The 25,859-nt window shown below is 44.3% G+C and overlaps 1 protein-coding gene across 1 annotated transcript in view; it reads right to left on the minus strand.

Moving 5' to 3' along the window:
• The window catches only part of LOC311233868 (forkhead box protein O1-B-like), an 87,107-nt gene extending 71,526 nt beyond the window's left edge, over positions 1-15,581 (minus strand). Inside the window, exon 1 of the mRNA XM_084320928.1 lies at positions 15,332-15,581. Within this exon, the coding sequence (XP_084177054.1) occupies positions 15,332-15,475 (144 nt within the window). The 5' untranslated portion in view covers positions 15,476-15,581. The remainder of the gene's footprint in view (positions 1-15,331) is intronic.
• Between the last annotated feature and the right edge of the window lie 10,278 nt (positions 15,582-25,859).

The following is a 25,859-nucleotide window of genomic DNA, read 5'->3' on the forward strand; positions in this document are numbered from 1 at the left end:
CACTGTATCACGGTATAATTATTGCGTATATTTCTACTATTACCCTGCCCATACCTGTACCTCCCCTCCCCCATGCTGCTATGATGGCCGGATTTCCCCAAGGGGATCAATAAAGGAAGATGTTATGTTACGTAACCCCCCCTGTCAAAACACTGCCGCTCTCCTACTCGCTTTGTTTACATGGGGATTTATTGGATTGCTTTCATTTTTATTTATTTTTTTATTATCCACTTTTTCTCCCATTTTCTATTTTTCTCCCATCCCAATTTCGTATCATCCAATTCAACCCTCCCCTGTCTCGACCGCTGTGGGGGGGGGGGGGGGGGGGGGGGGGGGGGACTGTACATTGGAATTGGACGCTGGAACTACAGTAACTGTTGAGTCTTCCCGAGGTGTCGTGGGCCTAACTTGGCGAAAACTTTGAAGGCACAATTGCCAATGAATAATTTAGGTGATAAAATACATTTGCCGGATTTAATGTGAAAAGAAAACCGTCTGGTTTTCTGTCTATAAAACGCCCACTTCCGGTCTTCTATCCGAATACAGATACAAATGCAGATCATTGTGTTGGTTGGAACAGATACAGATGCAGAGGGGGGGGGGGGGGGGGGCGACAGTGAGAGAGGTAGAGCGGTCGTCTGGTAATCGTAAGGTTCCCGGTTCGACTCCCGCTCCTCCCGTGCAGCGTGTCTAAGTGTCCTTGAGCAAGACACTTAACCCCTATTGAATTGAATTGAATTGAAAACCTTTATTTATCCCCGAGGGGAGATTCAGATGTCCTTTACAGCATAAACAGCATAACAGCAATTTTAAAACAGTTAATACATAACATACACTTATTAGTATGTGTTAAAAACAAGATGGACAAGTACACAGGGATAAAAATTGCTAAAATAGGACTAAAATAGAGCTAAAGTGGTGAAAAGAAAAATAAACAAGTCCAATCATGATGTTAGATAATTAAATTCATTGGTTACAGTCCACAACCCAGCTCGTCCAGTCCACAGCAGTTGGCCCGTCCTGGCCCTGCCTGGTTGTGGAGCCTGATTGCCACCGGCACAAAGGACTGCCCAAAGCGCTTTGTGGTATGTCGGGGGGGGGGGGATGAGTTTGTGGCTAAACGTGGACCGCATTGCGGTCAGCTCATCATAGAGGGGGCGGCGGGGGTTCTCAAGGATAGCATGCAGCTTCCTCCTCGTCCTCCCCTCTGCCACCACCTCCAGACTGTCCAGGTCCGCTCCCACCATAGAGCTTTTATTTTTTTTGACCAGTTGTTTATTTTGTCTGTGTTGGTGTTGCCCCCCCCAGCATACCACAGCGAAGAAGAGGGCACCAGCCACCACAGGCTGGTAGAACATCTGCAGCAGTTTACTGCAGACATTAAAAGACCGGAGCCCTCTCAGGACGAACAGTCTGCTCTGTCCCTTCCTGTAGAAGAGGGGCCTCGGGTGTCCGTCCAGTCCAGTTTGTTGTTCATGAGAACACCCAGGAATTTGTAGTTCTCCACCTTTCCATCTCCAACCCTCCACCCCCTAGCTGCTCCCGATGAGCAGGTTGGCACCTTGTGTGGTCGCCTCCGCCGTCTGTGTGTGAGTGTGTGAGTGAACGGGTGAACGTGATAAAAGCACCATATAAATGCACCATTTAAACAATGAGGTCTCTGCACCCCCATGAGAAATCCCTCTCACCGAAGACGTTGGGGTTTTAGTCATCAAGAGAGAGAGAGAGAGAGAGCGAGAGAGAGAGAGAGAGAGAGAGAGAGAGAGAGAGAGAGAGAGAGAGAGAGAGAGAGAGAGACACGGTCATCAAGAAGAGAGAGAGAGAGAGACCATCATCAAGAAGAGAGAGAGAGAGAGAGAGAGAGAGAGAGAGAGAGAGACCATCATCAAGAAGAGAGAGAGAGAGAGAGAGAGAGAGAGAGAGAGAGAGAGAGAGAGAGACAACCATGAGTTACAGAGAGACATGCTGCGAGGCTTCAGCCTCCTCACATCCTTATCCTTCCCTGAGAGAGAGAGAGAGAGAGAGAGAGAGAGAGAGAGAGAGAGAGAGAGACGAGAGAGAGAGAGAGAGAGAGAGAGAGAGAGAGAGAGAGAGAGAGAGAGAGAGAGAGAGAGAGACACGGTCATCAAGAAGAGAGAGAGAGACACGGTCGTCAAGGAGAGAGAGAGAGAGACACGGTCGTCAAGAAGAAAGAGAGAGAGAGAGAGAGAAAGAGACACGGTAGTCAAGAGAGAGAGAGACCCAGTCGTCAAGAAGAGAGAGAGAGACATGGTTGTCAAGAAGAGAGAGAGAGAGCGAGAGAGAGAGACGGTCGTCAAGAAGAGAGAGAGAGAGAAAGAGAGAGAGACGGTCGTCAAGAAGAGAGGAGAGCGAGAGACAAGGTCGTCAAGAAGAGAGAGAGAAAGAGAGAGAGAGACGGTCGTCAAGAAGAGAGAGAGAGAGAGAGACGGTCGTCAAGAAGAGAGAGAGGTGAGAGACACGGTTGTCAACAAGCAAAAAACAAAAAAGCTCTGGTGTAATTCACAAAGTGCCTCAGGAATGTCAGGAAGTCATTCTCCTGCATCCACCCTGACGCGCCGCATGAGTCCAGATGAAACATGTGGTCCGTCAGACACAGTGGTCACGGTTAGTCTTGCGGGGGGGGGAGACACAGAGTGGGGTGGCGTCTACCCTGAGTGTCAGCTGCTAATGTCTCTCTCTCTCTCTCTCTCTCTCTCTCTCTCTCTCTCTCTCTCTCTCTCTCTCTCTCTCTCTCTCTCACAAGTTTATTGCGCCCTTGAAAGACTGACGGCACTGAGGATGACGAGGAGAAAGATGTGGACTCCGCTCTGGGGAGCCAGTAGGCCAAGCCTTCCCCGGCCATCTGGCGCTCATCCCAGGTCTTCAGATCACTCATACATTCATCTTCCTGCTCCAGCTGCTGGCCAAGCATACAAACATGAGGACTTTAAATGAACCACTACCACACTACAGAAGGTTAACCTTTCACTACAGGTTAACCTTTCACTACAGAAGGTTAACCCTTTCACTACAGAAGGTTAACCCTTTCACTACAGAAGGTTAACCTTTCACTACAGAAGGTTACCCTTTCACTACCACACTACAGCAGGTTAACCTTTCACTACAGAAGGTTAACCTTTCACTACAGAAGGTTAACCTTTCACTACAGAAGGTTAACCTTTCACTACAGAAGGTTAACCCTTTCACTACCACACTACAGAAGGTTAACATTTCACTACCACACTATAGAAGGTTAACCTTTCACTACCACACTACAGAAGGTTAACATTTCACTACCACACTACAGAAGGTTAACCTTTCACTACCACACTACAGAAGGTTAACCTTTCACTACAGAAGGTTAACCTTTCACTACCACACTACAGAAGGTTAACCTTTCACTACAGAAGGTTAACCTTTCACTACAGAAGGTTAACCTTTCACTACCACACTACAGAAGGTTAACCTTTCACTACCACACTACAGAAGGTTAACCTTTCACTACCACACTATAGAAGGTTAACCTTTCACTACCACATTACAGTCAGTTAACCCTTTCACTACCACACTACAAAGGGTTCATGCTTTCACTACCACACTACAGTCAGTTAACCCTTTCACTACCACTACATAAGGTTAACCGTTCACTACCACACTACAAAGGGTTCATGCTTTCACTACCACACTACAGTCAGTTAACCCTTTCACTACCACTACATAAGGTTAACCGTTCACTACCACACTACAAAGGGTTCATGCTTTCACTACCACACTACAGAAGGTTAACCCTTCACTACCACTACATACGGTTAACCTTTCACTACAGAATGTTAACCTTTCACTACCACACTACAGAAGGTTAACCCTTTCACTACCACACTACAGAAGGTTAACCTTTCACTACCACACTACAGAAGGTTAACCTTTCACTACCACACTACAGAAGTTTAACCTTTCACTACCACTCACAGTAAAGACAAAATAACATAAACAAACATTTACAAGTTACAAATTCAACACAATTAACTTGTAACGTATCAATTATTTATGAATTTGCATGATCTTAAGCTAATTTATGAACGATTATGAACCGTGTCGTTGAATTCTGAAGGCATGACATTGATTTAACATGTGGCATTGTTAGTAGCCTGGTGCAGCGCTGACCCTGTTGTTGTTGTTATTCCTCCACGAGGCTTCAGAATAAAGCCTGACGTGTTCCAACACGAACCGTCACAATTACCTGAGCTTACAGTAGAGCACTCAGCCCCTCGTGAAGGATCTGCAGCCTCAGCCCTGTAACCTGGAGCCTACAGCGACGTCTTCACATACAGCACATGTACGAGCTCAGCACAATGAATGGAAGCGGACAGTGCCAGTTAGCCTAGGCATTGTCCAACTAACACCTCTCCCGAAGGCTAGCAGATTATTTTACCTGTTTCAAGGACACATTTACTTAAAACTATTTTTTTATTTCTTATTTTTGTTGGACCATTGTTGCAGTGTGGAGCTCTCTCTCCTGATTGGATGAAGTGGGAGAACGGGATACCAGGACATTTATTTTGTGTTTACTGCAGAGCGGAGGGACTGGGAGACCCATGTTACCGACCAGACGCTCTATATCAGACTGTCTGCATGTAGAGCTACTTAACACTTATTTTAACAAGAAAACACAACTTACAGCACCTTTAAAGGAACACGCCAACATTTTGGGATGAATAAAAGCGGACAGTGCCGGTTGGCCAAGCCGGTTGTCTAACTAACACCTCTCCTGAAGGCTAACCGGCACTGTCCGCTTCCATTTATTGTGCTAAGCTAGGCTAGCCTGCAGCCAGATAGCTTTATTTTTTTTTTAAGCTTTATTTTTTAGCGTTTATCGCTTTTCTGGTCAAGCATGACCGACAGATACAGGGTGAAACGGGATATAGAGCAGGGGAAGACATTCTGGCAAATGACGGCGGGTCCGGGAATCGAACTCGGAGTCCACCAGATCCGTGACGCAGCACGGTTTTCCCCGACGCAGAAATAGCGCCGAGATATGCGGTGAGCTACTGGAGCTCCCCTGCCAGATAGCTTTCTACTGAACGCACAGAGAGGAGACTGGTATCTATCTTCTTGTCTCTCTCTGGAGAAGACGGTAAGCTCATTTCCCAAAATGTCGGCGTGTTCCTTTAATCTTCAGCACCTTTCTATTGTGTTCTTCTGAAAGCAGTTTGACGTGGAGTTTTACAGCCCGATATATCAACCTACTTGTGTTCTTGGTTTATTTCGTTGAAGACATTTTACACCAGCAGTTAGCCACAGAACTCGTTCGCATGTGGGTTAGGGTTAGGCTCTTTTTGTAAGCATTGCAAAAGAAAAAAAAGCACTTTCCCATTTTAAAGTAAAGTAAAGGCAAGTATGCATCGCCTCCAAAGACCACTGGGGCTTAACATGTCCGTTTAAAAGTGTCTCGGGGGAAAGAATGCGTTGCAAATTATTATGCAAACAAATGGTATATTTTCATCTGGGCTGCGAGGAGCGGTGTGCTGTTCATACTGATTTGTAGATCCTGGCTGTGAAGTAAATGTCAGCGTCTTTGGGTTCTTGAAAAGCACTTTATAAATAAAATGTATTATTATTATTATTATTATTATTATTATTATTATTATTATTATTATTATTATTATTATTATTATTATATATTATTATTATTATTATTATTATTATTATTATTATTATTATTATTATTATTATTATTATTATTATTATTATTATTATTATTATTATTATTATTATTATTATTATTAAAATAGGGCTAAAAAGAGAAGAGTAGCAAACAGCACTTAAAGAGGTTTCAGACTTTATTGATTGGCGAATGGTGAATGATATTTGTTGTTAAAATAAGTGGTTTACATGTTAAAATAATAGCTCTACATTCTGACAGCCATCACTGATATAGATTGATAGACTGGTCAGTAACATGGGTCTCCCAGTCCCTCCGCTCTGCAGGAAACAGCCATCACTGATATAGAGTGTCTGGTCAGTAACATGGGTCTCCCAGTCCCTCCTGCTCTGCAGTAAACACAAAATATTTCTTCTGGTATCCTGTTCTCACTTTATCCAATCAGGAGAGAGAACTCCACACTGCGAAAATGGTCTGACAAAAATAGGAAATAAAAAGTTTTAAGCAAATATGTGCTTGAAACAAGTACTGGTAAAAAATAATCTACCAATGCAGTAAGCAAATTTGGCTCGGTAAGATTTCTTGAAATAAAATAAAAAGAAAAAAATCTAGGGTTCTGTCTCCTGATTGGATAAAGTGAGAACAGTATACCAGAACATGCATGTTGTGTTTACTGCAGAGCAGGAGGGACTGGGAGACCCACGTTACTGACCAGACACTATATACCAGTGATGGTTGTTTACTGCAGAGCAGGAGGGACTGGGAGACCCACGTTACTGACCAGACACTATATACCAGTGATGGTTGTTTACTGCAGAGCAGGAGGGACTGGGAGACCCACGTTACTGACCAGACACTATATACCAGTGATGGTTGTTTACTGCAGAGCAGGAGGGACTGGGAGACCCACGTTACTGACCAGACACTATATACCAGTGATGGTTGTTTACTGCAGAGCAGGAGGGACTGGGAGACCCACGTTACTGACCAGACACTATATACCAGTGATGGCTGTTGTTGGAATGTAGAGCTATTTAACACATAGTTATATATATTAAAAAAAACAAAAACAGATTCCCCTCCTGAAAAACACTGCGTCAACGTGAGCAAAAGGCCAGCATGGGAGCAGAGGAGGAACTGACAGGCCAGAGAACAATCTCCCTCCTCCGAGCTGCGGCATCCGCTGCGGAAACTCTAGAAGACAAGGATGTGAGGATGTGAGCACAGAGCTCTGGAATGAAGGATGTTACATGACGTTGTTCCCCTGCAGGGCCGTCCCCGTCCTACGGGCCGCACAGGCGGTCGCCTAGGGCCCCCCCCCCCCCCCCGAAAGGCTATCGTCCGCGACCTACGGGCCGTACAGGCGGTCGCCTCGGGCCCCCAAAAGGCTATATCGTACCCGTCCTACGGGCCGTACAGGCGGTCGCCTCGGGCCCCCAAAAGGCTATCGTACCCGTCCTACGGGCTGTACAGGCGGTCGCTAAGGGCCCCGAAAGGCTATCGTCCCCGTCCTACAGGCCGTATAGGCGGTCGCTAAGGGCCCCCGAAAGGCTATCGTACACGTCGTGAGTCACTTAAGCATTTAAATATGGGGTATAAATTATTATTTGGTTACGATGTCAATGCAATTTTTTTTTTTTTGTTTAAGATTTTGTGTCCTAGTTCAGGTTTGTTCTGGTTTTATATGCCCACTCATATGGGCATATAATATGTCTGCACGCAAAGATGATTGAATGTAGTTTGGTGAATCAATTTCAACAGTCACAGTGTTTCTCTTGGACACTGAGCAATGTGGCAGTTATAATTTTTTACTACGAGGGGGGGGGCATTTTCAGGATCTCACCTAGGGCCCAACAGACCCACAGGCCGGCCCCGTTCCCCTGCACCCAGCGCCCCCTCCCCCCTCCCCTTCCTCCGCTGCACACAGGCCCTGACATTGATTGAGGTGTTTGTGTGTTGCCTCCTGTTATTGTCGAGGGAACCCAGGACGGTGCTCTTTCGTCCTAAAAATAAGCGTGCGTTCCCACCGACGCCGCACCTCCAATTGCATTTCTTTTATATATAAAAAAGTAGTAAGTACTGCAGACAGATTATCGTACATGGGGCTTAAATCGATTGCTTTTTGAGGGAAATGATCGTTTGCAAGTTCTTCTAACCCAATAGGCGGACAGAGGAAATGACGATCGCAACAAAAGGGCAAAACCAATCGTACAGAGGGGGCAAGTTATCGTACAAATACGATAATTATGGTACATCTGGCAACACTGCACGGCAGGTTTTGAACAATGGAAACTAGTTTTAACCGAGGGTCACAAAGGCATTTCCTGACATACCTTTGCAATTCCATCTCACAAGAGGGGGAGGAGGGGTCAGAGCGAGGAGCACACACACCACTGTCATATTCTGATATAGAAGAGGCCCGCTGGCCCCGTGTCATCGAGACCGTCTGCCACCACGTCTAGATAGAAGAGAATAGAATAGAAGTACTTTATTGACCCCGAGGGAAATTCAGCACCACAGATCGCTCACGATAGACATTTAGGTAAGGTCAAAATCTTAAAATCATAAATAAGAATAAAAATACAGTCTGGGATATACATTCTAAATATACAGTAATATACAGTAAATGTACAGCGATGAATGTAGAAAAGAAAAAGTGTCGATGTCAGAGTAAAAAGTCACGGGTCAAAGGTCAAACGTCCAGCAGGAAGATTACTGAGGAGTTTGTACCGCCACTCTGTGTGTGCTCAGTGAGGCAGTGAGGCACAGTGATGCATTATAAAGTCTGACGGCTGTCGGAATGAAGGACGTTCCTGTGCCGTTCAGTGTTGCATCGAGGGAGTCTTAGACTCTAGAACACTGAACGTGCTCCTTCTGTCAGCCGAGTCCGTGTGTAAAGTGGGCGTCTGCACGTCTCTCCGTCTCGTCTGCCCCGTGCCTCGATGCTTATTATCGACGCATTAATCACCGGTCGTCCCGACGTTAAGTCACCGCCACTGACAGCAGGCCGCAGACATTTCGTGGGGTAGGCGTCACCTAATCCCTCCCCCGCGCGCGCGCGCGCGCGCGCAGTCTCTGATTGGACAAGACAAGTGTTCGTCCCGAACGTGACTCTCCTATAAACATCATAGACTTCTTCACTGGGATTCAGTCGGAGTCCTCCGTCCTTCCTTTACTCCACTCAGGAATTTGTTCTGAGGTAAAAAAAGAAATACTCTGCAGCTTATGCAGCAGCACAAGCACAAGCAGGTTATTGAGGAATGTTTTTTGGGCCAATTACACGGAGAACTCCTGTAATGTCTCAAAGCTCTTCTTCTTCTTCTCTCTTTTTTTTCTTTTTTTTTTACTTGTAATCTCTGCCATGAGGCTCTGCTGCAACTTGAAACATGCTTTCATTGTTCTTTCTCCACCACACACACACACGCACACGCACACACACACACACACACACACACACACACACACACACACACACACACACACACACACACACACACACACACAGACCACACACACACACACAGACGACACACACACAGACGACACACACTTAAGAGCCATCGCTCATTCAAAGCCTCACTCTCTGCCCCGTCCTCCGTCGACAAGCCTGCAGCGTCCCCCCACCTGCCCCCCCCCCCCCCCCGTGAGAATGACAGGGCAGAGGCCGGCGTTCTTGGATTTGCAAGAACCTCGACGGTAGAATCCCACTCTACTAACGACTGACCACCCCCTCTGCCTCTGTCTGTTTGTCCCTCGCTGATCCTGAGCCACAGATATTGCGACAGTCTCCTCCGTCTGCGGGGGGGGAATCAAGATAACCCCACTCTGGTGTTCTTCTGGAACTGTTTGTTTTTCCCCGGCAACAGAGCAGAGAGCGGCACGTGTGTCACTATACAGGGGGAGGGGGGGGGGGGGGGGGGGGGAATCGCTCCGGGGACTTCAAAGGTTACCAGGGTTACCAGGGTGCCAAGGTTCAGCCCCCCCCCCCCCCCCCCCCCTGGTGAGCAGGCGAACATTAAATGGTTAAACATTTGCAACGGCTTCTCCCCCGTGACCCCGCGACCTCGCATACATACAGTACGTGCCAGTTGGGGAAATGTGAACAGAAACACAACAACAACACGAGGCGCGTTTCAAACGTGACGAAAGAACAAAGCGTTCAAGCGCCTCAGTCAAGACGCTGCAGGTCGGAGTAAAATGACTTGATTTTTTTTGTCAAAACATAGCGAACCTAGTCTGTTGCGGGAAGTGCTGTATGGTTACAGGCGTCCCGTGCCGCCCGCTCCCCCCCCTGCTGTGCGTGTCTCTCTCACACATTACAGGCCCAAATACTCCCCACCTCCCCTCCCCTCCTCCAGCTCCCGGTCCAGAACCCCCCGGAAACATCCCATGACCGCATGGAATGTTGCCACCACCACCACCACCACCGCCGCAGCGTCTCGGGGGCAAAACACACAGGCAGACAGTGTTACATCACGCCTCACCGCGACTCGTCTGTCAGGTAATTACAGGTGATGTGGCTATTTTTGAGAGACGGGCAGCAGACTAGTCTGTGTGGAGGTTCGCTCTCTCTCCTCGAGGTGAGAGAGTTCGACTCCACTCCACCCCCCCACCCCCCCTTTTCCTGACGAGTGGTCTGTGTGCGTAAAAAAAAGGAAAAGAAAAAGGCCCAATCCGTAGTTTACACTTGTTTGTTTTTCTCTTGTTTTTACATTCAGAGTTTACACCGTATATATATATTTTTGTATCGTCATCATCATACAGCACAAGTACAGTACAACGAAAAGAAGTTTGGCATCTAACCAGAGTGCAAATGTAGCAGTAAAGTGCAATAGTAATACACAATGTACAGGTGATACAACTGGGTATAAAATTATATATAGATGAGTACTACCGGGTGATAGTGCTAATCAGATGTATGTACAGAGTTGTAGTATTAATATGCACAGTGATACAGGTATAAAGACACTACGGTAGTAAGTAACTGTTTTTCTCTTGTTTTTATATTCATAGTTAATTACACCGTTTATTTTTTCCTCTTATTTTTATATTCAGACCTAATTGTATTGCCTACGTTTATTTCGACCATTACCCTGCCCATACCTGTACCCCCCCCCCCCCCCCCCGCTACTGCATGACGCCTGGATTTCTTTTTATATTTTTTGAGGGGATCAATAAAGGAATATGTTATCTTATCGTATCTCATCTCATCTTACAAAAGGTAAACAAATGCATCCATCCACATTTCCCCCCGGAAAAGTTACAGACCGTTTGTAAACCCTAAATATACCCCACATGTATATGGTTAAAAATAATCCGTATTGAGCCTTTAATGCTCCATTGAACAGAACTGAATCAACTACGCTATTGTTATGATCTCTTCTAATCTGGGGGTTTCATCAAGAAGGGAATCCTGGGAAATGCACCACGGACAATGAACTGGAGGAGGCCGACTTTATGGACTCACAGAATAGTTGGAGTTAAAGTCGATTGTTCCATTCAAACGGGGCATTCTTTTACCATCTCCATTGTAGTGTCCACAAAATCACTCTGGTACCGTATTCACTTCCAAGTGGAACAGCTCCGAGTTGTATCGTTACGCTGTCTTGTCTCTCTCTCTTGTCTCTCTGTCTTGTCTCTCTGTCTCGTCTCTCTGACTCTCTCTCGTCTCTCTCTCTCTCTTGTCTCTCTGTCTCGTCTCTCTGACTCTCTCTCGTCTCTCTCTCTCTCTTGTCTCTCTGTCTCTTGTCTCTCCGTCTTGCTTCTCTGACTCTCTCTTGTCTCTCTGTCTCATCTCTCTGTCTTGTCTCTCTGTCTCATCTCTCTCTCTTGTCTCTCCGTCTTGTCTCTCTGACTCTCTCTTGTCTCTCTCTCTTGTCTCTCTGACTCTCTCTCATCTCTCTCTCTTGTCTCTCCGTCTCATCTCTCTCTCTTGTCTCTCTGTCTCATCTCTCTGTCTTGTCTCTCCGTCTCATCTCTCTCTCTTGTCTCTCTGTCTCATCTCTCTGTCTTGTCTCTCTGTCTCATCTCTCTCTGTCTTGTCTCTCCGTCTCATCTCTCTGTCTTGTCTCTCTGTCTCATCTCTCTGTCTCATCTCTCTGTCTTGTCTCTCTGTCTCATCTCTCTGTCTTGTCTCTCTGTCTCATCTCTCTGTCTTGTCTCTCCGTCTCATCTCTCTGTCTCATCTCTCTGTCTCATCTCTCTGTCTCATCTCTCTGTCTCATCTCTCTGTCTCATCTCTCTGTCTCATCTCTCTGTCTTGTCTCTCTGTCTCATCTCTCTGTCTCATCTCTCTGTCTCATCTCTCTGTCTTGTCTCTCCGTCTCATCTCTCTGTCTTGTCTCTCTGTCTCATCTCTCTGTCTTGTCTCTCCGTCTCATCTCTCTGTCTCATCTCTCTGTCTCATCTCTCTCTGTCTTGTCTCTCTGTCTCATCTCTCTGTCTTGTCTCTCCGTCTCATCTCTCTGTCTTGTCTCTCTGTCTCATCTCTCTGTCTCATCTCTCTGTCTCATCTCTCTGTCTCATCTCTCTGTCTCATCTCTCTGTCTTGTCTCTCCGTCTCATCTCTCTGTCTTGTCTCTCTGTCTCATCTCTCTGTCTTGTCTCTCCGTCTCATCTCTCTCTCTTGTCTCTCTGTCTCATCTCTCTGTCTTGTCTCTCCGTCTCATCTCTCTGTCTTGTCTCTCTGTCTCATCTCTCTCTCTTGTCTCTCTGTCTTGTCTCTCTGGCTCTCTCTCTCTTGTCTCTCTGTCTTGTCTCTCTGGCTCTCTCTCTTGTCTCTCTGTCTCATCTCACTGACTCTCTCACGTTTCCACGGGAGATACTTGCTCATATTCAAGGTAAACGGGAGAATTACGTTTTAGAGTGGATTTCAGGTGGAACCATCTCACACATGAGATTTGAAGTTTGGGCATTTCTAATTATTGGGTCACAATGGCTAAAGGACTTCAAAACCGCTCTCAAAGAGCACCTACGCGTGGCTGCAATTAGAAACTGTAGTGGACAACTACAACAAGCGGTGCAGGGGGAAGGCTAAGAGAATCATCAAGGACTCCAGCCACCCGAACAACTGCCTCTTTGAACTGCTGCGGTCAGGCAAGCGATACCGGAGTCTTAAGGCGAGCACAGAAAGACTCAGAAGGAGCTTCTATCCCCAGGCCATCAGGCTGCTCAACGAACAATAAACACTATGCAGCAACCATCAGATGAACACAGCACACGCATCCACACGCACACACTCACTTTAAACGGGCAACTCACTGCAGCACCCACTTTACACACTTTAGAACACCTAAACACACTTTACACTTTATATTTATTGGTAAAGGATTTGCACTACAACTCGCACACCTTACTGTAAATTGTACTTCATCCCATTTCTGCTCTGCACTATATAGTATTGTATATTAGTACATTGCATAGTATATTGTATATTGTATGGTAACTCAGTTACTTCTATTCTGCATCAAACATTGTACATACCGGTATGTCTATACTGAACACTGTGACCTCTATTTTTACTTCTATTTTACATGCTATACTATTTTATTTCATACTATCTTGTCTAACACAGTCTCTGGAGCGAAACAGTAAGAAGCATTTTGTATAAAAGTATTCTGTACTTCTGTATGACAACTATTAAAGAAACTTGAAACTTGAAACTTGGAGTCAAAAGTACAATATTTCCCTTGAAATGCAGTGGAGTAAAGGTATAAAGTTCCCTAAAAGTTAAATAGTCACACAAAGTACAAGTAGCTTGAACATGTACTTAAGTAAAAATTACTTAGTTACTCTCCACCACTGGACTCTGGTTGATTGAATTGATTGATTGATTGATTGAAAACTTTAATTAACAGATTGCAGAATGGGTACAGTACAGTACAACTCAATACACACAATTGTTAAGAGGATGCAGACCAGAGAAAGACTTTCATCTTGTTTACATCAGGCTCCCCCATTTTCAATTCATAATGACATTTATGACATACACAACATACAGATATATACAGATATAAAAAACGAATCTAATCATCTAATCTAGTCTAACCATGGCATTTATGACATACACGACATACAGATATACAGTACTGTTACATTTGTGACATACAAGATATGCAAATATACAGTACTGTCAAACAGAGATCCTAGCAGGTCTATTAAAGGGGAACTATTTTACTATTTCTTTCACTATTTGGGCACTTTTACACAATTCCTGTGAGTTTATGGAACACCTCTGTAATTATATATATTTTTTAATTCATTGTTTTGTATTTCTAATCAAGTCCTCAAAAACAGCATTTTTCTACCTCAAGATCTCGAGCTGTTTTGAGCCTGGGCTCCTAAACCACTGCGCCGCGGCGCCGGCGCCTGAACATTATCATGCAGCGGTGTCTCTCTGACATCACAAATCATCACATTTTCAAATGACTCAGTTCAGTGAGGGTGAATATTGTGAGAGGAGAATTGGAAGAATGCGCCAATATGAGAATTAGAGACATAGATCATATTAATATAAGTTCACATAGCTAGGGAACAATGCTAAACACTGAAAAAGGCCATTTATAAGATAGTTCCCCTTTAAAACAACAAGGGACACTGAGGCGTGGCGTGTTGAAGAGACCAGAGCCTCAGCCAACGCAGGAAGCCTGGCCCCCGGAAACGGTTTATTGGAAGGTCGATACGTCACGACTTCACAACCCCGCAGAGTGGCATAATTCTAAGATGGAATTTCTAGTAAACATTCCAAACATTTTCCAGAAGGTAGCGGAAGAATCGATCTCCATAATCCTACATTCCTTTGTCCGATCGAGACAATCGTCCACATGTCCTGCCTTTGAAGGGCCCCCCACTTCCCCCACAGCCCCCCCCCACCACTCCTGATGCCAGTGGCACTCCTCTCAGCTAAGCTCACTGACCTCTTTACTTGTATTTGATCCGTGTGTCCATCCAAGACATTGATATTGATTTGATTTGATTTTTATTTAGTACATACAATTTATACAAAAGTATAAAAACAAGGGGTACAAGGATAACATGTGAAAGTCTGTCGACTTGTTTCCAACATGGTCCCCAGTTAAATATTGATTGTGAATATCTATCCACGCGCATAATTGCCATTATGATCGTTATCAGATGGTAAATGGGACTGTGTTTATTAGGGGTGTAAAAGGTACACATATTTCATACCGAACCGTTTCAGTACTACTGGACCTAAGGTTCAGTACGGCTGTGTACCGAACGAATACAACGGTACGTTAATAACCACTAACGAACGCACGTGCAAAACGTTCTTTTGCGTGCAGAATTTTATTCAAAACTCGATTATTAATTTCAATATCGAATATTCGTTGACAGCCCTACAAGTACAATCAGTTACCGCCCACTACATCACCCCTGAGTGGAACATGGAAAGCAAAACTTTCCCCCCACTGTACCGAAAACCCGCACCGAACCGTGACTTGTACTGTTACACCCCTAGTGTTTATATAGCGCTTTTATCCAAAAGACCCCCAGACTCCCAGACCCCCAGTTAAAGTGCCCCCTCCCTCCCCATGTAGAAAACAAACCTACGCCCTTGCACGCACAACACACCACACACACACACCACACACACACACACACACACACACAATGTAAAAAACGCACCCATCCACCCACAGTGCCACTCACCTTCCACCCCGCGGAGCTGTTGCTGTCCCCCTTGTCCTTGAAGTACGGCACGCTCTTCACCATCCAGTCGTAGATCTGGGACAGCGTGAGCCGCTTCTCCGGGGAGCCGTCGATGGCCTTGGTGATGAGGTCGGCGTAGGACATGTTGCCCCAGGCGTTCCTCCGCGAGGAGCCGCTCTTCCTCTGAGCCGCGGCGGACAGCACGCCGCCGACACCGCCGGCGGCGGCGGCGGGAGAGGGAGGAGGGGGAGGGGGAGGGGGGGGAGAGGGGAGCTGAGTCACCTGATGCTGCTGCTGCTGCTGCTGCTGGTGAGGGAGGTGGGAGGAGCCTGGGAGGACAGACAGGTGTTAGTGTTAAAGTGAGGCTTCGGTAAACCGTGCATTTTGTATAACAGCTTTTATTCAAAGCGCTTTACAATGTGTTTCACTCACACATTCACTCACATATTCACTCACCCATTCACTCACACATTACACATTCACTCACACATTCACCCATTCACTCACCCAGTCATTCACACATTCACCCATTCACTCACCCATTCACTCACCCATTCACTCACCCATTCACTCACCCATTCACTCACCCATTCACTCACACATTCACCCATTCACTCACCCATTCACTCACCCATTCACTCACCCATTCACTCACCCATTCACTCACCCATTCACTCACCCATTCACTCACCCATTCACTCACCCATTCATTCACACATTCACTCACACATTCACTCACCCATTCACTCACACACCGACGGCGGAGGCGACCAGGCAAGGTGCCAACCAGCTCATCGGCAGCAGTTAGGGGTTAAGTGTCAAGTTGGGTTAAGTTGCTCAAGGACACTTCGACACGCTGCCCGGGAGGAGCGGGAATCGAACCGGGAACCTTCCGATTACCAGACGACCACTCTACCTCCTGTCGTTTTACCGAAGCCTAACCCCCCTCCACGATTGCTCAATGGTTACAAAAACTAGCCACCAAGTATTAAAAGTTACCATTTAGTTAGTTTGTCCAATTTTGGTCCCTTAAAAAGAGGGGTGCACGTGTAGAAACTGTTCACCTGATGTAAATATCGAATCGAATATCGAAATATCGAATATTTTGAAAATTGTTACGTTTGCTGATGATACTAATTTACTTTGTTCAGGGGAGGACATAAAATAATTATTGAAAACAGTAGAAAGGGAATTGATAAAAGTTAAAGAAATGGTTTGATAGGAATAAGTTGTCTCTTAATGAAAACAAAACGATGGTATTTGGTGGTGTTCCTACCGACTGTGAAATTAAACTGAATTTAAATGGAACCGAAATTGAAAGAGTATATGAAACAAAATTCTTAGGTGTGATTATTAGGGATGTCCGATATTATCGGCCGATATCGGCAGTAAAATGTGATATCGGAAAATATCTGTATCGGTTTAAAAAAGAAAAAAAACAATAACAATATTTGTTATATATATATCCAGTGAAATTATTAGTTACCTGAAATTATTCAGTTTTTTGGGGGGGGGGGAAACCCTGCATATATCGGTATCGGTTGATATCGGTATCGGAAATTAAGAGTTGGACAATATCGGAATATCGGTATCGGTAAAAAAGCCAATATCGAGCATCCCTAGTGATTATAGATCACAAACTCTGTTGGAAGCCATATATATACAATTATATATACAATATATCAAAGGTAAATTAGACAAAACATGTCTAATCTAAACATGTCATATTGTGTTGAGGTCTGGGGGAATGTTTATAAAACAAATATAGATCCTATTAAACTACAGAAAAGAGCTATTAGAATAATAAACAAAGCTAGTTACCTTGAATCGACTAATCCATTATTCATAAAGTCCTGCACATGTGTAGATATGGTGTACATAAAAACCTTGGAGATCATTTGTCATGCTAAGAGTAAGAACCTACCAGTTTGCATTCAATGTCTCTTTCAACCAAGAGAAGGAAAGTATAATTTAAGAGGGTTGTGTATTCTTAAAACATGTAAAAAGGTAAGAACTAATGTAAAAGCTAGATGTGTTTAAATTTTGGGAGTTAAATTGTGGAATAGCCTTAGTGACGGGTTGAAGTTGTGTACCTCTCAGGGGAGATTTAAAAAGGCCCTGAAGGATCAAATTATTCAGTACAGTTTTGAGTAAAACATCAAACATTTGTTTTTGTTTTTTCTTTAATTAAAAAAGAAAATTATATCTTGCAGCATATTTTAAGTTTTTCTTTCTTATATTAAAGTATATTTAGTTTTTAAGAATTGTAAAGGATAGGCAAAAATAAGCATGTGCCTCAGCCTATTCCTTTTTTCGGTCATTGAGTTTGGATTTTGTGTGTGAGCTTACTTTGAATTGTGTACATTTGTGATTTTTTTTTTTTTTTTTTTTTTTTTATTGATCTGTAAACAAAGACGAAAATAAACTATTCATCATCATCATCATCATCATCATCATCATCATCAAATACCCAAAAATGAAAGCTGAAAGTGAATTTAAAGCACATCTTGATTGTTTGGTTTCAAGTCCATTGTGGTGGTGTACAGAGACAGAATTGTGGAAATTGTGTCAATGTCCAAATATGTATGGGCCTGGATGTCAAGTGAAGCCCGACCTCAAGGTGCTTTTGTTTTACAATGTCTTGCCTGTTATTGTCTGTTTAATGGCAATAAAGTAAACAAAAGAGGCTTGCCTTTCCCCAACGGGGTCCCTAGAACAGTGTCTTTTCAACATGGGGTTCCTTGATGGCAGTTCCAGAAGGGTTCCTTGAATATATTTTTTTTGTATCACTTTAATGTTTTTAAAGCACATTGAGCTGCAATCTGTATGAACGGTGCTATATAAATAAAGTTATTATACTTAATATTATTATTAGTTTATTATCTCACCATTTCATTCAGATAGAATGTTTAAGAATGACTATTCTGATCGTATAGTTCACTTCCTCCACGGTTACCTCCTCCTCAGCTACAATACAGACTAGGGGTGTAACGGTACACAAAAACCACGGTTCGGTACGTACCTCGGTTTTGAAGTCATGGTTCAGTACGGGTTTTCGGGTACATGGTAAATGGTAAATGGCTGATTTTTTATATAGCGCTTTTATCCAAAGCGCTTTACAATTTTTGTTCCTCACATTTTACCCGCTCACTCACACATTCACACACCGACGGCGGAGGTGACCATGCAAGGTGCCAACCTGCTCATCGGGAGCAATTAGGGGTTAAGTGTCTTGCTCAAGGACACATCGACACGCTGCCCGGGAGGAGCGGGAATCGAACCAGAAACCTCCGGAGTGCCAGACGACAGCTCTACCTCTACCTGAGCCACTGTCGCCCCTACAGTGGGGGAAAGTTTGGCTTTCCATGTTCCACTCAGGGGCGATGTAGTGTGCAGTAACTGTTAAGTAGGGCTGTCAACGAATATTCTATATTCAAATAAAAAATGTGAATATTTTATAAAATATTTTATAAAAGAAAATAATTATATTAGATTGTGAAACAGCCCCCGTGGGCGTGGGCCTGAACGCGCTGCATGACGGATAAGAGACGCGCGATGTCATTGAGCTGAAGAACGTGCCATGGTGCCAGTAGTAACAACAACAACAACAACAACAACAACAACAACATCCGCGACCATCGGTCCCGAAGACAGTGATTTGCACTCTGAGCATCTCAAGGAAATACTTCGGATTTTGATTAACTTGTGGAACCTCGAGACAGTTTTATGCAAGCCATGTAAACTACAGCTGACCTTCTTTTTATATGCTAACGCTATTTGGGGAGTTCTAGTGTCAAGAATGCAAGTATAGCCAAGGAAAAGATACCGCTTCAAGTTTATCACACCTTATTCTGAGGAGTGTTGCTGTGTATGAATGGCCGTTCTATATGCCGTAAACTATCATTAATTTGATCTCCGAGAGACAGCCCCTTCTTAATCTAGCACCAATTCCACCTCACGCACTGAGAGAGAGAAGTGTGTGTGTGTGTGTGTGTGTGTGTGTGTGTGTGTGTGTGTGTGTGTGTGTGTGTGTGTGTGTGTGTGTGTGTGTGTGTGTGTGTGTGTTCGCCACACTATGAGGCTATGCTAGATTACAGGTAATCTCTCTCAGTGTTGTGCGTGGGCTGAACGAACAACATCCGGCCCTTTGCGAAAAGTTATATTTTGGGATTTGAATTCAATTCTGCACGGAAAAAAAAATAGTTCTGCACGTGCGTTCCGTTGGTGGTTAACGTACTGTTGCATTCGTTCGGTACACAGCGAGTACTGAAGGTCCAGTACTGAAACAGTTCGGTACGGATACAGTACATGTACCGTTACACCCCTAATACAGACCCAATCATATCTGACAACAACGGTCTTCTGGGGGCCACTGAGACCACATGAAGGCCCCTGAGAACACATGAAGGCCCCTGAGACCACATGAAGGCCCCTGAGAACACATGAAGGCCCCTGAGACCAGATGAAGGCCCCTGAGACCACATGAAGGCCCCTGAGACCAGATGAAGGCCCCTGAGACCAGATGAAGGCCCCTGAGACCAGATGAAGGCCCCTGAGACCACATGAAGGCCCCTGAGAACACATGAAGGCCCCTGAGATGAGATGAAGGCCCCTGAGACCAGATGAAGGCCACTGAGACCACATGAAGGCCCCTGAGACCAGATGAAGGCCACTGAGACCAGATGAAGGCCCCTGAGACCAGATGAAGGCCCCTGAGACCACATGAAGGCCCCTGAGACCAGATGAAGGCCACTGAGACCAGATGAAGGCCCCTGAGACCACATGAAGGCCCCTGAGACCACATGAAGGCCACTGAGACCAGATGAAGGCCCCTGAGACCACATGAAGGCCCCTGAGAACACATGAAGGCCCCTGAGACCAGATGAAGGCCCCTGAGACCACATGAAGGCCCCTGAGACCAGATGAAGGCCCCTGAGACCACATGAAGGCCCCTGAGACCAGATGAAGGCCCCTGAGAACACATGAAGGCCCCTGAGACCAGATGAAGGCCCCTGAGACCACATTAAGGCCCCTGAGAACACATGAAGGCCCCTGAAACCACATGAAGGCCCCTGAGAACACATGAAGGCCCCCGAGACCAGATGAAGGCCCCTGATACCAGATGAAGGCCCCTGAGACCAGATGAAGGCCCCTGAGACCACATGAAGGCCACTGAGACCAGATGAAGGCCCCTGAGACCAGATGAGGCCCCTGAGACCAGATGAAGGCCCCTGAGAACACATGAAGGCCCCTGAGACCAGATGAAGGCCCCTGAGACCAGATGAGGCCCCTGAGACCAGATGAAGGCCCCTGAGAACACATGAAGGCCCCTGAGACCAGATGAAGGCCCCTGAGACCAGATGAAGGCCCCTGAGACCAGATGAAGGCCCCTGTGACCACATGAAGGCCCCTGAGACCACATGAAGGCCCCTGAGACAAGATGAAGGCCCCTGAGACCAGATGAAGGCCCCTGAGACCACATGAAGGCCCCTGAGACCAGATGAAGGCCCCTGAGACCAGATGAAGGCCCCTGAGACCACATGAAGGCCCCTGAGACCAGATGAAGGCCCCTGAGAACACATGAAGGCCCCTGAGATGAGACCTTTTCAAACGGTGTGTATGAATCTGGAGGTCGTTGACATGAAAAGACCCAGTGACCTAGAACAGCGGTTCTCCCTCTCTTTCACATCAGAACCCCCCCCCCATTTTCATTTTCATAAAGAATGCTGTGTTTAATTTTCACAAAGCAAAGCGTGCCATGTTTCATTTTCATAAAGCATGCCATGTTTCATTTTCACAAAGCATGCCATGTTTCATTTTCATAAAGAATGCTGTTTCATTTTCATAAAGAATGCTGTTTCATTTTCATAAAGAATGCTGTTTCATTTTCATAAAGAATGCCGTGTTTCATTTTCACAAAGCATGCCATGTTTAATTTTCACAAAGCATGCCATGTTTCATTTTCATAAAGAATGCTGTTTCATTTTCATAAAGCGTGCCGTGCTTCATTTTCATAAAGCATGCCATGTTTCATTTTCATAAAGCATGCCATGTTTCATTTTCATAAAGCATGCCATGTTTCATTTTCATAAAGCGTGCCATGTTTCATTTTCATAAAGCATGCCATGTTTCATTTTCATAAAGCGTGCCGTGCTTCATTTTCATAAAGCATGCCATGTTTCATTTTCATAAAGCGTGCCATGTTTCATTTTCATAAAGCATGCCATGTTTCATTTTCATAAAGCGTGCTTTGCTTCATTTTCATAAAACATGCCTGCTTCGTTTTCTGTCCTTCACTCTGTCACACAGTACAGACACAACGTCTTCAATGCATTAAGTGTTTGGCTCACTTATATGATAATCTCATTATTAGTTAACCTGTCTTCAGTGCATTAAGTGTTTGGCTCACTGTAACTATGATAATCTCATTATTAGTTAACCTGTCTTCAGGGCATTATTAAATGCTGGGCTCACTGTAACTATGATAATCTCATTATTAGTTAACCTGTCTTCAGTGCATTATTAAGTGCTGGGCTCACTGTAACTATGATAATCTCATTGACCCGCCAACATAGATTGGATTGAGATAAATCAGAACCCATTGAACCATGCAGGGAGGGAGGGGGGTAACCGGGCAGGGGATTAACGTCAACAGTTGATGAATTAAACGATAAAGGTGACATTAGGTGATTCTCGATAAATGATCTGAAGCAGTGGCAAACTACTCAGCATTGTGTGAAAGTCAAGTTGTTGACATCCATTACAGATGCAGAGATTTTTACATTTTTGTGTGTCAGGTCAGGTTCTCTCTCCCTTCACTCCAACCATTCTGTGGTGCCAAGGAAGGACACCCACATTGATACGGTTGTGTTCCAGGGACGCCTATCCAAATATATATATAATTATATATCTTTTTAGATGTTTTAGAAGTATAGAATATCCTACTATAGGTGGAAAATAAAATGGGGGGGGGAATGGGGGACCCTGATGTAAACAAGACAAACGTCTTTCTCTGGTCTGCATCCCCTTGTGTATTGATCCGTACTGTATTGTACCCATTCTGCAATCTGTTAATACAATTTTCAATCAATCAATCAATTCAAGAACATATAGTAAGAAGCCTATATGGTCAGAATAGTTAGGGTCACTCTTGACCCGGCAAGGTAAAACTATACTATAAAAATACTAAATATAAATAAATAAATAAAATAATAATAAATATACTAAACTTTTTTTCAGAAGTTATATTCTAATATTGTTCTATTATAACATTATTGTCTATGGGTTTCCACATTTAGTATATTATGATTGAACAACCTCATTTTCATCTTAAAAATAAGGGACATGATGTGTCTCAGGGGCCATAAAATCAAATTACAATGGGATTATATGGTTATGAATGCATATATAATGTTAGTTAGTTATTAACTATATTGAGTGATACTCCCTTTATTTTTAGTGGTCAGGACTGAGTTAGACCCGCTAACAACGGTCAGTGGTGCCAATTCCTAACACAACATGAGGGTTAAATGGCCCACTTGTTGATCCCCAAACCCCCCCACATCAGCAGCACCTACCTTGTTGGGGACCAGTGGGCAGCTGCTGATGGTGCTGGTGGTGTTGATGATGTTGATGATGATGATGATGATGATGGCGTTGCTTTCCCTGCTGCACACAGTTCTCCTGACAACGAAAATCGTTAAGGAAAATGTGTTTCTGCTCGTCGTCGTGGTCCTCCTCGGTGTCTTCCAACAAGCCGAGAAACTCCACGTTGGACGGGTCCTCCTGCGCCGGGGACGACGTGGTGCTGGAGGTCGCGGCGGGGTCGAGGAGGGGGACATCGGGCCGGTGCAGGGGCCAGGTGCATGACCGGGGCCGAGAGAGAGGCTCGAAGTCCGGGTCTATTTCTGGTGGAGGCGGTGTCTCAGCCATGTCGGAGTCGGACCTGACAGAGTCACACAGGGACACTCAGCTCCCCCACCATGGAGAGAGATGTTATACGAGTGTAGCCTAGAGAGAGAGAGAGAGAGAGAGAGACGATGGTTTGAAAAGCGGTCGAAAACAGAATACGCGTCTCCGGGTTGTTTGTGGTCCCAGCGGGGTGACTGTCAACAACAGTGACCCCGTTTTACCTGCAACAAGCGCCGCTGAGAGTTCAGACGCTCCTCGGTGGTTCAGCGTCTCTGACTGCTGTCAGCTGCGCGCTCCGACAAAGAGCGTCTCTCTGGTTCCAACTCGGTAACACCCACCGCGCTGTGTCTGTGTGTGAACGACAACTTGTTGTAGCCACCAATGATAACAGTAGTAGATTGATTGATTGAACATTTTATTAAGGCGAGACACCCCAGGAAAGACGAACGTTTTTAATAACAATTGTATGTATTAAGCTGTACTGTACTGTACCCATTCTGCAATCTGTTAATAAAGTTTTCAATCAATCAATCAATCAGGTGAATAGGCAAATATACTTTTTTTGTTGATTTTGAGATTTTGTTATATTTTGCTCTTCTATGAAACTAGTGACAATAAAACGTCGATAACACACATTTAGTTGTTTATTTACTTCATTTTGCCTTATTCCATCCATAAAATGTGCACATATTTAATGGGGAAGTGCCTCATTTGCATTATATAAACATAAAATTCAGAAAACTTGCAATATATTTTTTCTTAGTTTATATAACAAACTGGGAAAGTTTCATAGTGATATCTATTCAAATATTTGTTTTGCCTATTAGGGGGTACTACACTGTACTACACTGTTACTACACTGTTTGTAGCCTGTGTGTAGTTCTGTTCAGTTCAATAACATCATTATTATTATTAGTATTCAGTCATCAGGCATGTGTTTAGGTTGTCAATTACTAATGGTTTGATTAGGTATTGTGTTTGTAAATAGCTGTTTAAAAAAAATGTATGGCATTTTACAATACAGAACTTTGAAGGCGTTTTCCAAAAAATGAGTTTTTATGCGTTTTTCTTACACGCAAGGGTAGACATGTACCATATTCCATAGCTACACACACCATACTTTCCACATTTATTCCTATAGATACCCTTACACAGGGGGGTTTGTTGATATATCATTCATAGCCTGATTTATAGTAGGCCTACATTTAGACAAAAAAACATGGCGAAAATAGATTTTTTATTACTGTAGTCAGCATTTCCTGATTCATGGGATGATAAAAAGACATATCCACAATCCCTTCTCTAAAAAGTTCACTGTGTTATGTGTCAACATAATGAAACCATTCAAAAAAAATCTGGCATCATCCAATGTTGGTATTTATACGACCAAACGTCATATGCAAATTAGTGCATATTTAATTAGGTAATGCCTATTTTACATATATAAACATAAGATCTCAGAAAACTTGCAATACATTTTTTCTAAGTTGTTATAACAAACTGGGAAAGCTTCATAGTGATATCTATTCAAATATTTGTTTTGCCTATTCACCTGGGGTGAATGGGGGACCCTGATCTAAACAAGACGAAAGTCTTTCTCTGGTCTGCATGCTGCATCCCCTTAACAATTGTGTGTATTGAGCTGTACTGTATTGTACCCATTCTGCAATCTGTTAATACAATGTTCAATCAATCAATTGTTGGGCACTTTGTGCGCATGACACGGAAATAAAATAATCAATCAATGTAGCTTTTGATTCTTTGATCTTTTGATTCCACCCACCGCCAATAAATCTGCTATAAAAAAGAGGACCATTATTAGCAACGCCATACAGCCTATATAAACCAAGCCTGCAAGCTGTGCTCCAGAGTCCGACTCCAGACTACATTTTACATCCGTTTACACAATACAACATTGCGTCTCATCATTTTAAAGTAAACTTCTGTTCCTTTGAAAGAAATAACGTATCGTCTACACCTTGATACAAACATAATTGGTTTTCTTTCAACGAGGACCCGTATTTCCAAAGACCAGCAGTGTCGATGACAAAACCACAAAGACAATACTGCCATCTGCCGGCTGTGACCTGAGTTGCTTCGACCTACAGTGTTCCTGAAAAGAACCCAAAGGGAGGTCATGGCTTTGGTAGGTCATCATGGCTTTGGTAGGCTGAACAAGATATGCCTCCTAAAGTGTCTAAACGGAAGTACAGGCTACAGGCTTTCCAGTTTCGACAAAACAATTATAGAAACGTGTGAAGTGCACAATATTTCCTCGTTTAAGCCACTGCAACGGCTTTGCCTGAAGAATTTACTACATGACCGGGACGTTCTAGCTTGTTTGCCGGCAGGATTCGGGAAAAGTTTGGTCAGTTCGGAGGCAGCTTCCAGGGGAAGTACATACACCGGAAATTCTACCCCATACACACTTTCGGCAGTAGTTCTTTACCAGGCTTTATCTCACGGAGATACAACTGGGAACCAGGTTAGGTAGAGGCCAGCTACAGCTAGGCTGTTTGGTGGTGATTCAAATGAATGTAGCTACTGCCATCATCTTATCAAGCCAATCACAAACATGCTAAGGAAAAGTGGGCGTGGTCCGGGGGTCGAGGAATGA

The sequence above is a fragment of the Notolepis coatsorum genome (genome assembly GCF_963971535.1).
Source record: "Notolepis coatsorum genome assembly, chromosome: 8".
Classification (NCBI taxonomy): Eukaryota; Metazoa; Chordata; class Actinopteri; order Aulopiformes; family Paralepididae; genus Notolepis; species Notolepis coatsorum.